General features: G+C 37.2%; 1 protein-coding gene across 1 annotated transcript in view; it reads left to right on the top strand.

The window, feature by feature from the left end:
- Positions 1 to 14132, top strand: part of OSBPL8 (oxysterol binding protein-like 8) — a 208817-nt gene that overhangs the window by 171686 nt on the left and 22999 nt on the right. Inside the window, exons 15-17 of the mRNA XM_006871622.1 lie at positions 7940 to 8038; positions 10017 to 10114; positions 13613 to 13702. Of these exons, the coding sequence (XP_006871684.1) occupies positions 7940 to 8038; positions 10017 to 10114; positions 13613 to 13702 (287 nt within the window). The remainder of the gene's footprint in view (positions 1 to 7939; positions 8039 to 10016; positions 10115 to 13612; positions 13703 to 14132) is intronic.

The raw sequence follows: 14132 nt of genomic DNA, 5'->3' as shown, positions 1-14132 counted from the left end.
CCTGTAAAGATTTACACCCTTGGAAACCCTGTACAGGGTCGCTATGGGTCGGAACCGACTCGACGGCACTTAACAACAACAACAATAATTTGATGAACTTTACCTATACTTATGGATATAGCAGCTCAAAAAAGGGAACAAATCTTTACAACAAGGATCACTCCCACCCACTCAGTACACAGGGTTGACAGGGATGGGCAACTTAGGTGACCCCATTGGCTACCCAAAATGGGGGCACCTATAAAGGCAAGAAGTGACTGGCTTACAAGCTTTCAAGAGGGAACCTAGTTCCAGATGGGGCCAGGGAAGTTAGAATCACCACTGAATGATTTCCAGTCTATTGGGACTGGGCTAGCGAAAGGAAATGGGGATAAGACTCTTGTGGTACAATAGTGAATAATTGCCATCAGGACTGACTGTGAGGGTAGGAAGTATAGAGGTAGATGTTTTTTGACAAAAGGAGGCACGTGATTGATTTTGCAGCCCACGAGCGGAGGTCACTGGGACCATCAAGTGAAAAGAGAACGGAGAGCAGGACCCTACCCAGAAAGGCAGTGATGCCAGGGATGGAGACAGAAAAGATCCCATGGACAGATGAAGCAGCAGGGGACACTGGACTCAGGGAGGGAGAAAGGCTGTGTGCTGGCGGCCTGGGGGCAGACCTGTGTGGTGTACCCTTTGGTTATTTGATGATGCATGGAGGAGATTGTAATTATTGCAGTGAAAAAAATACAATAGGATGAGTGTAAAGTTGATGTTCTCCCATGTAAACCTAACATTAAAAACTTATATGTCTTGTTGATTAGTAAAATATAATGATATGTATATAAAATTAATTAACATCAAGTAGGTTCCAATCCTTAATTACCCTGTATAAAGTTTTCGAGGCTGTGTATCTTTGGGGGAACAGAAAGCCACATCTTTCTCTGCCTGAGTAACAGGTGGGCTTTAACTGCCTACCTTGTGATTCGCAGTCCATTGCTTATCCTATAGAGCCACTCTGGTCCCTATGTATATAAAATAAGATTTAAAGAAGATATACAGTTTCACTGTATTAAACATGTGTATGGACATTAATGAACTAGTACCAAAGCAAATACCTAAAGGCCCTGATGAGAGTACAATTGTAGACACATTCTAGTGAGAAATCCACACTCAAAGGAGAAAAATTCTACAGAGTATGTTCCATTTTAGCCTAGGGGCAGATGGAATTAGCATGGTACACAGGTGAAAACACTTCATTTTCTTGGGCTTATGGACAGAAAATGTAAATTTGGGTAACCTGTTGTAACTGGCAAGAAAGCAGAAATCTTAGACATGAAAGAGCCAGAGATTCTATCTTCCTTACTTCCGTATCCCAGAACAGACCACAAGGTTTGAAAGTGTTTGTTGTAAGTACCTTTAATTAGTAGAAGAATTGATGCATTTGAGTTATGGTGTTGGAGGAGAATATTGAAAGTGCCATGGGCTACCAAAAGAACCAACAGATCTGTGTTGGAATAAGTGCAGCCAGAGTGCTCCTTGGAGGCCAGGATGGTCAAACTTCGTCTCTCATACTTTAGACATATTGTCAGGAAGGACTAGTCACTGGAGAAGGATATCATGTTTGGTAAGGTGGATGGTCAGAGAAAAGAAGAAAACCCCCAGTGAGATGGATTGGCAAAGTAGCATCATCAACGGGCTCAAGCGTGGCAACAATTGTGAGCTTGGTCCAGGATTGGGCAGTGTTTAGTTCTGTTGTACATAGTGTTGCTGTGAGTCGGTACTGACTCGATGGCACCTAACAACAAATAAAAAGATGCGGTTACTTACAAAAGAAGAAATGATAAGTAAGTGCATCAGATAAGCAGAAATGTTAAGAAATAGCAGATGAAAATCCATGTCCTTAAAAACAAAAATTTTAAATGAAAAATTCACAGAACTCTACCAATAGGTTGGAGATGTCAGAGGAAAGAGTAAGTGTTAAAAAAAAAAGGTACCAAGTATTGCTCCTATCACACACTCCGCTAGATTTGATAATTCACTGCAATGGCCACACAGAACTCTGAAACTATACTCACAGTTACGGGATTGATTAAGGCATTTAACAGATTATAGTGCAGAAACAGAAAATGTTTGGGGCACAGTTCTTTTAGTAAGGATAGCCTTTCCTGAGCTGTGCCTATAAGCAGGCCTCTCACTGGCTTTTGGCCTGGTCTCTGCCCTCCTCAACTATGTTACAAAGCCCTTTTAAGCCTACTTACAAGTGCCCAAAGGACACTTCATTCTTCTGTAATCCTCATTTCAAAGGCACTAAGCTCTAGCTCTGCGGGTCAGCATACCTAGCTCCCACACGAAAAGTGCTTGGAGGTACCCCACTCCACATATGAGCCTCCTACCCAAAGGCACTCAACTTTACTTTGTCTTTATATTAGGAAGCACACTGTTGTATCTGCTGCTACTTCTCTGCCACCCCTCTGGTGTCACAGTTCTCTGTCCCTAGGTCAAGGTTGTCCCAGGGACCTCAGAGTCCAAAGAATGTGCTCCTCACTTGGCTCTTCTTTGAGGGTATTCAGATTCCCTTTCCTGCTTCTGAGATAGTTCATTTTATACCTGCATTAGAGTTCCAAGTTTTCACAATTAACTCTGTTGACAGTCACTCACAATTGAATAATATAATCCAACAACATCTTCTCCCACCTTCTCTTACCCAGACCCATCAAGAAAAAGTCATTTGGTGGGACTTTACAAGCTATGGCTAGAAGAGACATTAAGTATTTCATGTGATATGAAAATAAAGAAATAGAAATTATCCAGTGTGGAGCACACAAGAGAAAAATTATTTTAAAGAATGCATGAAGTTTCAAGAATCTGTTATATAATACCATACAATCTAATTGGGTGTGATTGGAACCCTGGTAGGAAAGGAGAGAGAAAATGGAGCAGAAAAAAGTAGTTAAAAACTAATGACCAGAAGTTTCCAAGATATATAGTAAAAGACATAAATTTATACACTCAAGATGGTCAAAGAACACAGACTAAGCATTAAGAAGACTTTTTTTTTAGCTGTTTGGTGTCATCAAGCTACTATACCAACTCATAGCAACCTTAAGCACAACAGAATGAAACTGTGCCATTCTTTCAACCTCATAATCATTGCTACACTTGAGCCAATTGCTTATTGCCACTGTACCAATCCATCTTATTGGGGGTCTTCCTCTTTTTCTCTGACCCTCCACTTTACCAAGCATGATGTCCTTCTCTAGGGACTGGTCCCTCCTGATAATATGTCCAAAGTATGAGAGATGAGGTGTGGCCATCCTGGTTTCTAAGGAGCATTCTGGCTGTGTCTTTTCCAACATAGATTTGTTCTTTTGGTGGCCCATGGTACTTTGGATATTCTCCCAACACCGTAACTCAAGTGTATCAGTGCTTGTACGGTCTTCTTTATTAATTTTGAGAACAAAGGAAAAAGCAAGTAGTATATTCAGAGTAACAATGATCCTCTTAATGAATGGCCTTCTCTTAAAATTTATTAGGGCAAGAAGAGAGAGTGTAGGACATTTTCAAAGTGTTGAAAGAGACACAACCCAGAATTCTATATTCAGCATAAATGCCCTTCAGGAATGAAGGTGAAATAAAGACACTTTCAGATGAAATAAAAGAATTTTTTGCCAGTATAGTAGATGGTACTGTAAGAAATACTTAAGTTCTTCTAGCTGAAGGTTAATGATACTGTCCCCAGAACAGATTAAAGATTTTCAGAAATTGTAAATATGTGGAGAAATAAAATATTTTTTCATCTCACTTTTAAAAATATTTTTTTGCTGTTCGGAGCAATAAAAATTATAACAAATTTATAACATGCAGATACAATACATATGATAACTATAGCATACCATCTTGCTGTGGGTAATTCATAAAGAGTTACAGCAGCACATTGATTGGGAACTGCCAGATTCAAGCAAGATTCAGAAAAGGTCATGAGATATATGCACTGCTGTCAGATGGAGCTTAGCTGAAAGCAGAGGATCCCTGTGTTGAATCAACTATGAGAAGGTGTTCAGTTGTGTGGATCATAGCAGATTATAGATAACAATGCAAAGAATAGGAATTCCGGAACACTTCATTGTGCCCATGCAGAACCTATACATAGACCAGGAGGCAATCATTCAACAGAACAAGGGGAGACTGCATGATTTAAAATCAGGAAAGGTATATATTAGTTTGTATTCCTTCACCATGTTTATCCAATCTGTATGATAAGCAAATAATCTGAGAAGCTGGATTACATGAAGAACAATAAGGTATCAAGATTGAAGTAAGATTTATTAATCTGCAATATGCAGATGATACAACCTTGCTTGCTGAGAGAAAGAGAACTTGAAGCATTTACTGATGAAGATCAAAGAATATAGTCTTTGGTATGGATTACACCTCAACATAAAAAATAAAATTCTCACAACAGGATTGATAACATCATGATAAATGAAGAAAAGTTTAGAGTTGTCAAGGATTTCATTTTACTGTGATCCATTATCAACATCCATGGTAACAGCAATAAAGAAATCAAATGATATTTTGAATTAGGTACATCTGCTACAAAAGACTTCTTTCATAAGCTTGTGAAAGTTGAACAGTGAATAAGGAAGACTGGAGAAGAACTGATGCATTTGAATTATGGTGTTGACTAAGAATATTGAATATGCTGTTGACTTACAGAGAATGAACAAATCTGTCTTGAAGGTATACAGCCAGAATACTCCTTAGTACTGATGATGGTGAGAATTTGTGTCACACACTTTGAACATGGTCTCAGGAAAGACCAGAGCCTGGAGAAGTATATCATGTTTGGTGAACTAGAGCATCAGCAAAAAAGAAGGCGGCCCTGAACAAGGTGAATTAACACAGTGACTGTACAACAATGGACTCCAATTTAACAATGATTATGAAGATGGTGCAGTACTGGAAAGTGTTTTGTTCTTTTGTATACAGGGTTACTGTGAGTCATAACTACTTCATTGGCACCTAACAACAGCATAGCCTAAAGGGCTGGCTGAGAGTGAGCAATGTGAACTTAAGGTTGCATGGTTTTTACATTTTCTATTAAGTGGTAGAACATTAACTATGAATAGACTATGAAATTTGAAGGATAAATATTTGTAGTTTCTAGAATCACGGCTTTCAATGAGGGATGATTTTTATGTCCCAGGAGACTTTTGACAGTGTCTAAACACATTTTTGATTTTCACAACTGGTAAGATCAGTGGGTAGAAGCCAAGATGCTGATAAATCTCTATATAAAGTACAAGACAACCCAGCACAATTATTCAACCCAAAATGTCATTCATGCCATTGTTGAGAAACCTTGTCTTAGAGCAAACACACACATGTGTCATGAAGTATAGGTAAAGGACTAATAGGGAAATTATAATTTTAGAGCTGAAATTCAAATAGGAAAATCTTGTTCAAGGAATATAAAGTAAAATGGACAAATGGAAAACACAGAGTAAAATAGTATAACAAAACTTTTAAGGTTGTTTTGTCCAATTACATAAAAAATGTAATTATAAGGCAGATATCAGACTGGATTTAAAAAAATAACAAGACTAACACATTTTAAATGTAAAACCACAAATATATTGACAGATAAATGGGTGGGAAAAAATAAGCCATACAAACATTAAGTATGAATAGGTTAGAATAGTCATATTAATAGTAATAAAATAAATTTCAAGAACATTTCATAATCAAAAGTTTCAGTATCTCAAGAGACATAACAGTGTATGTGCACTTAATCACAAATTAAAATACACGAAATGAAGAATGACAGAATTTTGGACATAAATAATTCCACAGTTGTAATTGGAGATTAAAACCCTTTTTCAGTAAATGTTAGGACATCCTGACAAAATTCAGTGAAGCTGGAACTCAATTTTTTTTCCCCAAGTCTTACAAGTTTTCAGAACTGAATCGACAGCACATAACAACAAGGAGCAATTGGGATTCTGAAATATTAAACTCATGATGTTATTAAGTGCTATTGAGTTGGTATTGACTCATAGCAACCCTATATAGGGTTTATGAGGAGTGACTAGTGAGTTTGAACCACTGACCTTGAGGTTGAGTACTTATCCTATGGCACCACACCAGGACTCCGTAGTAAGTATAAAAAATGGTCTGAGAACTTTATTAGAAATTAGCACACTCTTTCAAAGTTAAACACATACTTGCTATAAACCAGAAATTCCACTCCTAGGTTTATTACCCATGAGAAATGAAAATATATGTCCACACAAAGCTGTAAATGCATGTTCATAGCAACATTGTCCATAGCCAAGGATTGAACACAACTTAAATGACCATCAGTGGTTAATTGGTAGGCAACTAGTGTTATTGCCACACTACAGAAATAGGAAATACTACTCAATAATAAAAAGGGATGAAAAATTGATACACAGTGTGAATGAATCTCAAAAACGTTATGGTAAATGAACAGAGTCAACCAATAAACTATAGTAAGTGATGTTTTTGTTGGTAAGTGCCGTAGAGTAAGTTCCGACTCATAGCGACCCTGTGTAGGAATGGCTGGTGAGTTTGAACCACTGACCCTGTGTTTGATTGTTTATCCTACAGTGCTACAACAGAACTCCATAGGAAATGATAGAATAGATAAAACCAGAGCAGTAGTTTCCTGGGGCTGAAGGAAAAGGTAACTGCAGACTAGCACAGGGCAGGTTTTTGGAATGATGGAAGGATCTGTATCTTGATTTTTTTGGCTATGCAATTGTAAAACAAACCACACACTTACAATGGATTACTTTTATTGTATATAAATTCTTTACCTCACAACTATCTCGTTAGCATTTCACATTTACAGTAGTAAAAAAATCTGACTATTTTTACAGTAGTGAGGAGCTGAGGTGAGAGGGAAAAGAGTGAGGTTTGTGACAGGGAGGATGTGTTCTTGGGCTTTCGGCAATTCACATGAGTTGGATCAGGTGGAGGATCTGGGCTGGACTTCCAGCAAGCAGAGGCCTGCAAAAGACCTCTCTACTACCTCCATGTAACCAGGCCTCATCTACCTGTAGTCTGAGCACTGCCTACTGCTCACGCTCATCTCCAGGGCTGTAAGAGCAAGCAGGTGGAGAGGCAAGGCATCTGTAAGAAGGTCTGGAACATGGCCAGGTGATTGTGGGCCCCTGCTTCTCCACAGGCAGAGGCTTACCCCTGACAACCACAACCACTCCCAGTCCCCGTGGATTCCTTGATGGTAGAGAAGACATGGTAGGGAGGGGAAATTACCCCAACTCGCACATTGCAAGATGTACCAAGGCATGGCCCCACTCTTGCATAATTGACAATTTTCAAATAATGACCTGATGTTTGGAATCTAACCATATCAATAAGTGAGAAGTAGGTGTGGTTCAATAAATGGAGAGAGAGAGATACATATAGAAAAAAGACTTGAAAGAAATACCCTAAAATTTTATCATCGATTGCAATTTGGGGAAGTACATGCATTTTTTTATTGTCTCATTTTGATAAGTAAAGAGGAGTACTTAAATAAATAAGCTACAGATAAAGCATACTTGTATTCAAAATGGGCAAATTAAGCTATATAAATAGTGTTTTATTGGATGTTCTACCAGTTTAAGATTTTTCTTAAGTGCCTCATAAAATAAGCTCATAACTAACTTTTTAAAGGTATAGTAATTGTTTTATAAGAATAGGAAAATGGATGAAATGGGCTTTAGTTTCATCCATTTTCCCTTTATTGAACTGCATCTACTCCTCACTTATTGATAAAGATATATGATAATGCATACATGTTTGAGCACATTGATACTGAGACTTTTTCAAACTTTCTACTGAACAGTCTAGTAGATGTCCTAAATTTATATTAGTTTGTTTTGACTCTTTGAATTTTATTTGTGAACCTTAGTAATATTCATTTCAGGAAACTCATTATCTGCAATATTAGAGGGAGAAGCACGCTTGACTTTCTTGAATAGAGGTGAAGATTATGTAATGACAATGCCTTATGCTCACTGTAAAGGTAAATATTTTCTATATTTGAGTTAGATGTTTCTTAAACTTTTAAAAAGTGTACTTTGTGTAGTCATAAACTGTTACGTTACAAGATGGGTGGATTTAACCTTGTATTTTGTTTGAAAATATCCTAAATTGATAAACACTTTAGATTATTGTTACCATCTGATGAATGTTTCTTTGTTGAATTAACTTACCCATAATAGATAAAATTTTTAGAATATCTAATTTACTGTGTTAGAATTTCTTTTCATTTGCTAAATGTGCAAATTTTGAAGTTTTCTGAAATTGTCCATTATTTTAGAATCCTTAAAAGTGATTTTCATCTTTTTGTACCATCCCATTTTAAATATTTACTTCTTTTCAATTTTCTAAAAACTTTTCAATCTTCTTTATCAGTTGATAATTTCTTAAAAGTTAATAATGGAATTTTTCTTTCACCCATTAGACTACTGATAAGAATATTAAATTTTAGCTCTCAGTCACTACAGGGCAGATACCCAACTAATTCCATATACTTTATATCTGTAAATTCTTTTAATAATTTCAGCATCCCTATCCTATGTTGTTGTTGTTCTGAAATACTGTAGAGTCGGTTCCGACTCATAGCGACCCTGCACAGGGTTTCAGATGCTGTAAATCTTTATAGGAGCAGAAAGCCTCATCTTTCTACCGTGGAACAGCTAGTAGTTTTGAACTGCTGTATCCTATAAAATAGGTAATATTATTGTCCCTATTTTGCAGATGAGAAAAATGAGGCATAGAAAGGTTAGCTAATATATCCACATCACACAATTAGAATGTCAAGATCTAAACCCAGCCAGTCTAGCCTTACAATCTTTGGTAATTATACTATATTGCATCCACGTAAACAGTGTAGTCATTATCAGTTCCTTTCCAACTAGTTTCTTGAAAATAACTTTTCAGTTATAATGCTCTAATTTATTTTAGGAAGTGATTCATATAAACAGAAATTAGATAGTATGGCCCATTTCACAGATGAAAAAGATGGGAGGGTTAAGAATGCTACCCAAAACCAACTCACCTAGTTAATAAAAAAGAAGACTAAACTCTAGATCTTCTGAATCCCATTTGCTTTACTATCTGTCTGCCTTTTACTAGGTATATGAGTGGCCAGCTTGTAGTCTCAGGCTACATAATTCTTGCAGCTTCATGTGTGGTTCTTCAAATAGACATGAAGTAAGGTATCTGAAATTGTGATTCGAATTAATAAGAATACATAGTTTAAAATTCTTTATCTTTTAGAATAAATTGATTTACAATGTAGATACCCATGCCATATCCAAGTAGCAAAAGGGAAGCATGTTTTCATAGTAGCATTTTTATTGAATGAAAAAGAAAGCGAGATTATAACCCTTTGTGATGGGGAATTAGAAATAATTATTGTTTTTAGGCTATATCTGCGTTTTTTCAAAGTGTGTTCCTGTGGTCACTAGTCCCAAAAAATGTTTTACAAATAAAGAGTTTTATAACTAAATAAGTATGGAAAACATGCTTTGTCCCTATCTTGGAAATTAACATTGTATAGGTGCATATTGGACTCCTTGTGTGGCATTGTAGGATCAGCACTGGACTGCGAACTACAAGTTTTGCAGTTCAAGCCCACCAGCTGCTACTTGGAAACCCTATACAGGGTTGCTGTGAGTCAGAACCATCTGGATGACACTTCAACAGAAACAACAATATGATCCAACAATGTGTATGCATGCACACACACATACATACAAATTTAAACATAGAATTTTTCCAACATTTAACTATAAAATCTATTTTAGGAACTGTTAGTTTGACTTATATCCACTTCATTCTGTAGAACCAATTTTATGTCTATATAACCAGATTTTCTTGTCTGAGACAGAATGCCCCTGAGTTATAAATGTTTCTTGGAAGGGAATTAGATGAGAAAACTCTGTTATTGCCTAGTGTCCCTCTTCAACCTTTGTCATTTTGTTTTCGTCCTTTAGGAATTTTGTATGGTACAATGACACTGGAGCTCGGAGGAACAGTCAATATTACATGTCAAAAAACTGGATACAGTGCAATACTTGAATTTAAACTAAAGGTTAGTTTAGTTTAGATAACATCTGAACTCCCTAAATTGGTGTCATCTAATCAAAAGGGAACTATGCTATAAATGTTGGATAAATAATATAATTTAATTTCTAATTAAGTACTAAATAGTAACACAATTCATATGAGGTCAGAGGTATAAGGGTAAAACCACACCTCCCGTTGAGTCAGTTTCAACTCCTTGTGACCCCATAAGGAGCTCTGGTAGCGTAGTGGTTATGAATCGGGCTGCAAACTGCAAGGTCAGCAGTTCGAAACTACCAGCTGCTCCGCAGGAGAAAGATGAGGCGTTCTGCTCCCGTAAAGATTAATAGCCTCAGAAACCCTGTGCGGGGTCGCTATGAGTCGGAACTGACTCCACGGCACATAACAACAACAACAAGTGACCCCATAGGACAGAATAGAACTGCTCCATGGGGTTTCCAAGGCTACAAATCTTTATAGCCGCAGACTGCCACAGCTTTCTCTTGCATAGTATCTGGTGGATTTAAACCTCAGACCTTTATGTTAGCAGCCCAATGCTTAGCCTACTGTACCACCAGTAATTAAACTGTTAGTATTAAATATGATAAATTTAAGAAGTGTTTAGATAGAAATTTCTAAGTTAAGTAAGGAGTTCTGTTGTGGCACTATAGGATAAGCACTGGACTGCTAACCAACTCCAAGACTGGCAGTTCAAATCCACCAGCCACTTCTCAGAAACACTATACAGCATCACTGTGAGTGAGATATCTATTCAGCAGCACCTAAGTACAACAACAACATGTCTGTATAACACACTCTAAACTTTACAGGGTTAAAAGCAACCATGTATGATCCTCTTTGATTCTCTGGATTGGGAATTTATTAATACCGGTCATATTGCTTGTCTCTGCTGTGTAATACCTGAGACCTCATTGCAGGGGGGTTCCTGCCCTCCGCGGGGGTCGTGGGACACGAACGAATACATGGAAACGTCGGGTGAAGAAATGAATGAATACAATCCAAAGGCTTTTCAACTTGCTGTGCTGTCTGGCTATGCTCTCCAGCTTATGCTACCTCTGCTTCTGATTTCTGCTCTGTACTGTCTGTTCTCTCTGCTGTCTGCCCTCTGCCTTCTCCCTCCTGCTCTCTGCTTCTTCTGCTTCTACCTCCTCCTGCTGCTTCTGCCTGCTCTGCCAGCTCAGCTCAGCCAGTCTTTATTTTTTATACTTAAAACTATACAGTACATGCATTGACACTTTTATCTTTTCTTGAATTATTACACAGTTAGTCACAACATTCTTGCACCTGGTCCTTAGACAGCCTTAACAAGAATACTCTGTGATGTTCAGACTGACCTTCATGTTCTTTCCCAGTATGAGATAGAACTGTTTCTTCTTGTTTCTACTAAAAGACTATAAACTTCTATCCTACATAATGTGCTATTATTTTATAATAAAGGTATTCATTAAATCACTTGGAAGCTATGTGGCATAAAGCCCAACCTGGCTACTTGCTGCAAGAAGTGTAGATTATTAAGTCAAAACTATCTTTCACTTAAGTTCATTATTGTCTACTTATTTATGCAGGTGTCTAGGGGTTTGTGAATTCTAGCTAGTGACTAATTGTGGTGAGAATTATGGGGGTAGGTCAGCTTGACTCTAAATGCTATCTGCTTTTGTGGCCTCACAAATGCAGTTACTTAGGTTTTCTAATGAAAGGGAGTAATTTACACAATTTCTCTTTGTATTCAGTCCACCAAGGCTAAAAGCAATTGCTGCTAAGCTAGTTTTTCCTAAGGTTTGTAGAACTCTTAGTGAAAGGCTGCGAATATTGCCAAATTATATATATATTTATAAGTAAAATTAAGATTACTCTATAGAGAAGGTAGAAAGCAAGTTCTGAGAGCTATCTGTTTTGCCAGACTACTCTACTATTTACTGGACTGTGTCAAGCAGTAAATCGAAGCTGTCCTCTACCCTCATCGGCCGCTCCCAGCACCTCATCAAGACTTTCAGGCTAGAAGAGACTCCACTTTTCTGAGCTGGTTATAGTAAGAAGGAGCCCGACAGAGGACTTAAACATTGGGCTGCTTGCTAACCACAAGGTCAACAGTTCAAACCCACCAGCTGCTCTGAGGGAGAAAAATGAGGTTATCAGCTCCCTTAAAGATTTTCAGTTTCAGAAACCCTAAGCTTCTACTTTGTTCTGTAGGGTCTCAACGAGTCAGCGTCAACTCTATGGAAGCAGATTTGATGTTTTTGAGACTCATGTCTGTTGTCTGGACTGGGATACCTCAAAGACTAGAACTGCTAACCTGAACATCTGCATACATAGCCTTTACATACATGCAGCTTGACTTGCTTCATGGCTTAGCTACCTCAAGATAGCCAAACTTTACACGGCAGCTCAGGGCTCGAAGCGCAAGTATTCTAGGGAGTAAGGCAGACGCTGTATCACACAACTTTTATGGCCTATCCTTAGAAGTCACCTTATATCACTTCCACCATTCTCTGTTAGTTGAAGAGTCATAGCCCTCCTAGATTCAATGGGAAGGGATTTAGATCCCACTTCTCAGTGGTAGAGAGTTGCAAGGTTTCATTGAGGAGTAAATAGCATGTGGAAGCTTTTAGTGGGAAGTGGAGATATTCTTGAAACTATTTGGAAAACACCGTCTGCCTCAGAATAAAAAAGGGAAATTTGAGACCACTTCACAGTGTTAATTGTTGGCATACAACAGTATATTATGTTCAGATAAATATGTCTATGACCTCTTTTGTACTTATTACTGACTTATTTCTGTGTTGATTTCCAGCTAATCAGTAACTTTGCTACAACAGAAAGGATCTTTCAAGTATTTGGTGCAGTGCGCTTTGTTGGTATTTTGTTAGTCTTTGCAAAACATTGCTTGTATGGTTATAAAGATGCTTAAGAATCATGACTAAAGAGGTGTTAGTGATTTACAACACCTTTTAAAGGTTACATTGAAGCATCAAAATTTTTGTTTCTAAGGAGAGACATCAGTAAGATAATATCATGGCTGAAAGTATATTCCTTTTGATTTTATTTTTGGGAGGGTCTTTTGTGTTGTATTTCCAGGTGTGCATCAGTTTACTTTTTTTATTTGAAGGAAGATTACTCTTTCTTTCAATAGATCAGTTAATCCCTTACGTTTTCTGAGCTATTATTGCTGAATAGACTGCCACATTGATAGGGCACAATCTTGACAGACAAGAGAGTTCTCAGGACTTAAGAATGCATAGGACATGAGTCAGTTATATCATTGTGATTTTCTCAGTACGATTATGTATTGGACCTCACATCGTCTGTTTTTATCTCTTTTCCCATAGCAGCAAAGCCAAATGTCTTCTTATTTAACATTTCTGACAAAATTAGAATCAGTATTTCACCATTTGTGTACTAAGTATAATGCAAGAGCACTGTAATTATAAAATCACTTCTTTTTGTTTGTCTACAGAGTATGTAAACAAAAATTAAATTATTTCTTCAACATTTTCTTTCTTAAAAGCCATTTCTAGGTAGCAGTGATTGCGTTAATCAAATATTAGGGAAACTTAAATTGGGAAAAGAAGTCCTAGCTACTTTGGATGGTCATTGGGTAAGTATTTCTGTATACTAGCTTTTCAAAACCAATTTTATTCTGTGGGAAAAAAATTAAAGTAACATTTTAAAATTAAAAACATCTCTATTCCATTGCTAAAAGCACCACTATTCAGCATAATCTTCTGCTTAACAACATGTGTTGGTCTTGATTTTTTAAAATATCTAGTTAGTGTTATATCAGGACTTCTGGTGTGGTACTTTAGGATATCACTGGACTGTGAACCACAGGGTCAACAGTTCAAACCCACCAGCCGCTTCTCAGAAACCCTATACAGGTCACTATCAGCTGGAACCGACTTGGTGGCACTTAGCAACAAGTTTTATATAATAGTTACTCTTGTCAAAACTTTAAAAGAATTAAAATAGCTCACACTAAACATATCATTTCATATCATCTACTGTAATGCTAAAAAGTACTCATATTA

This window comes from Chrysochloris asiatica, unplaced genomic scaffold (genome assembly GCF_000296735.1).
Source record: "Chrysochloris asiatica unplaced genomic scaffold, ChrAsi1.0 scaffold00170, whole genome shotgun sequence".
NCBI classification, from domain to species: Eukaryota; Metazoa; Chordata; class Mammalia; order Afrosoricida; family Chrysochloridae; genus Chrysochloris; species Chrysochloris asiatica.
This window is presented reverse-complemented; position numbering and strand designations above follow the sequence as displayed.